Consider the following 3,429-nt stretch of genomic DNA (forward strand, 5'->3'; position numbering starts at 1 on the left):
TAGGGTCAGAAGGTTTTTCTGGCCCGAAGAGAAAAAAACATAGATAGCATTTAAAAGAATTTCTTCATGCAATCTGTTGAGAAATCATTAGTTTTTTGCTTGATATGAGGATGTAGTGAACTACATTAAATTGAAGTTTTTCTTCACTTTAGCAAACCTTACACGATCATTAAAAGTGTCATTACTAAAAAACAATATCATTTTCATGAACGTGTATGGGGTAGTATTGACGAGTTTTCTATGCAAATTTTAAATATCATTACTCAGTCATCATTAAAAATGACAAAAATAATTCTCGTGTAAGGGCCGCTTTTGATTTCAATAAGCGATACCCAAATTTGGGTAATATTACTTATTTTTAGGCAAAAGTAACTAAGCGTGCTCGGCTGTCATGCGACTGGGCAAATAAAAAAAAAGAATCCGGTTTTGTGTATATTTTTGTGCACACACATTTTAGGTGCACGTGCATATTGTAATTTCCATTCCGCTAAATGATTTCCAAGATGAAAATCCTAAATAAAAAATCCAAAGGTAAGCTGAAACAAATACAATCACACTGAATGTTTTCTATTGAGGAAAATATTTAAATTTTAGTTTTGCTTGATACTACGTCAGCAGCTAATCAGGATACGGACAGTGAAATGTCCGAGCAAGATCTGGATGAACAACACTTATCAGACGATGAGTTCCCTATGACTGATGATGAAACAGATGAAGTGAATGATGGTAACAATTTGTCAGAAACATCTAAATGGGCCCTTACAATGGCGAAATATATTAAAAAGTCGAAAGATGCGCCCATCCTCTCGAAAGCCACGAAAGAATCGGATATTGCAAAAAAGCGAAAGGAAGCAAAGCCAACATATAAATTTGAAATCATTAGTCAAGATAAACCAGTTCAAGATGTTGATGACAAGGAGGACAAACCAACCAATTTAGAGATGGCCGCAGAACTGATTCGTCAAAGGGCATTGCTCAAAAAGGAACGGCAAAAAGATATTTTAGGATTGCGGGTAAAACCAGCTGTTGGAGGGTACGAACGGGAGAAGGCTCTGAAAAAGATTGCCACCAAAGGTACCGTTCAACTATTCAATGCTGTCCGACATCAACAACGAGATATCAGTAAAAAGCTACAAAACGCTGGGAAACTGGAATATAAGCGCGAAAAAGTGCTAAAAAATCTTAGCAAAAAAGAATTTTTAAATGTTCTGATGAATGGACCAAGAGCAAAATCTGAATTGGTGGATAGTTTAATTAAGAAAGAAGAAACCGAATCACAGAATGAGTCGGGCAATGACGATGACGAACCTGAGTCCACATGGGGTGTTCTGAAGGCAGATTTTCTAACCGGTAAAAAGTCTGGATGGGATAGAGAAGACAACGAGAATGACAAAAGCATAGGTAGTGATGGTCCAATGGATGAGAGCTCGGACTCTGATTGAATAAATATTACTGTTTCGTTACTTGTGTCGTTCTATTTAATGTTCAACATAAACGTTCCACTCGCCTGTGGAATTTGTACAGGCGCAGTTGGGTAGATTGTCACCGGCAGGTTCCAGATCATAGTTTCAATTGAAATATCTGTGGGAGCCTGCCATTCCAATGTGTCACTGTTGACAGTTGTATTCAATTCTTCGTTCGTGCTGGTCACAAACTGGAAATGTAATCTCCACCTGACATCTACTAAATCGGTTTCAAACGTGGGAGTCACGTACAGTGGAATGGATAGAATCATCTGCGTTTGAAGCAATCCGAGGCAAACCTCATGATGTTTAGTGAAGTTTGTAATTCGTCCCAGCGGAGCATTCATAGATTCCTTGTCTGGGTTTGCAGAACTGATTATTTCATTCGCAGGTTTTGTGTCCTTATTTTTGACAACTTCTTCACATTGCAACGTAACCGAAAGTTGGACACATTTTACGGTACCACAGCTAAAATCCAACGTTCCTACGATATCCTCTCCAAGTTTGTAAATAGGCTTGAACAAACAAAATCGACCAACTTTTCCCCTTTTGTTCGAAATCAAGTAAAAATTCGGCCTTCGTCTTGCAGTAATGTTCTGTAAGTAGTGCAGAGCATATTCGATCTTGGATGGAGCTTTCTTTTTCTCCAGAAACGGATTATTTGGTGCCAAATCTTCGTTGGATTCATCATTCAGAGTGATCGCTTCATCGCTACAACTGATTGGGGGCAAAGGTAAGACACGTATCGGAATGTATAACGCTTGAACCGCTGAACCGAGACGTTGCGTGGCTATTGTTATTTTATAGTAGTATTTAACCATAACACCCCGATAGGTTGGAGGAGTATCCAATGAAAGCGATTCACGAAACATAACTGAAATTAATTTAAACGATTATTGCCAGTTCGCCATCGATATTGATATTCTTTATCAAGGAGAAACAAACAGTATTGTTAGGTAACGTTTCATGAACATACATTGTCTCGATTCACCAGGTGATAGTCGTAAGTCACAAAATAAAATCTTTGGTTCAGAAGATTTCAAAACCTCTCCTTTCAATTGATTACTAGCATTCAGCGATGTGGAACCACTAACATTTTTGTTGATTGAACTGGATGCGTCTGCCATAGTTCCACTCCGATCTTGTAAAGTTGAATTGCAATAACAATGGATTTGTGCTGTCGCCCATGCCAAGTTTTCTAGAATATCACTGCGAACAACACATTTGATTATGTTTTCAAAATACTCATCCAGCTGATTTACCTATGGCTTTGAGAAATTTTATGTTCTGGTAGCTTGGGGTTTGTGAACATTATTAAACATTCCACTATTTCGCCGCAGAGAAAAACGGCACTTTGATCTCTTATTAGTTTGGCAGTAATATCAATCATTCTTAGCCAATGTTTTTGCAAATCATATCAATAAATATTCCTCTTGAAAATCTATTTTCAAACAGTGCTGACGCGTCGCAGGATTGAGTGTTCGGCTGATCGTTTTGTTTCGTTCCACACTAATGTAGCGTTTACACTTCTGCTGGCTGCCAGCATGCTGGTGTCAGTGTACTGCCCTCTTAGGAAAAAAAGTTCAACGGTGGTCCTTCGTTGGTCCAATACGTTCAATCATTGGACCACCGTTAAACGTTTTTTCCTAAGAGGGCAGTACACTGACACCAGCATGCTGGCAGCCAGCAGAAGTGTAAACGGGGCATAAGACAAGACCTGACATCTGGGGGGGCTGCTTTTGTTCCAAAATGGACCAGTTTCTGATTGGCTGATTTTGATGTTGCCACCTGCACATTGTGAAAAGGAAAAACTTTTGCAGGGTACGAGAGCAATGATGCCAAGTATAAAGAAAATCAGAAAACAAATTTATTAAAATGTATAATTTTAGCTCACCAATGATAATGAAAATTTTCGGAGAAAGTTTCACTTTTTTTTTAATCTCATTGGTAATAAATGTTGATAGTG

General features: G+C 38.3%; 2 protein-coding genes across 2 annotated transcripts; one reads left to right on the forward strand and one right to left on the reverse strand.

Annotated features, from left to right (window-relative positions):
• Positions 1-383: 383 nt before the first annotated feature.
• On the forward strand, positions 384-1,463 carry LOC131431093 (RRP15-like protein). Its single transcript, XM_058596592.1, has 2 exons — positions 384-531; positions 595-1,463. Exons 1-2 carry the CDS (start codon positions 492-494, stop codon positions 1,440-1,442), a joined length of 888 nt encoding a protein of 295 aa, XP_058452575.1. The 5' UTR covers positions 384-491; the 3' UTR covers positions 1,443-1,463.
• Positions 1,453-2,970, reverse strand: LOC131431092 (RAB6A-GEF complex partner protein 2). Its single transcript, XM_058596591.1, has 3 exons — positions 2,726-2,970; positions 2,440-2,672; positions 1,453-2,337 (listed from the first exon to the last, which is right to left on the reverse strand). Exons 1-3 carry the CDS (start codon positions 2,851-2,853, stop codon positions 1,475-1,477), a joined length of 1,224 nt encoding a protein of 407 aa, XP_058452574.1. The 5' UTR covers positions 2,854-2,970; the 3' UTR covers positions 1,453-1,474.
• Between the last annotated feature and the right edge of the window lie 459 nt (positions 2,971-3,429).

Source organism: Malaya genurostris, chromosome 2 (genome assembly GCF_030247185.1).
Source record: "Malaya genurostris strain Urasoe2022 chromosome 2, Malgen_1.1, whole genome shotgun sequence".
NCBI lineage: Eukaryota > Metazoa > Arthropoda > Insecta > Diptera > Culicidae > Malaya > Malaya genurostris.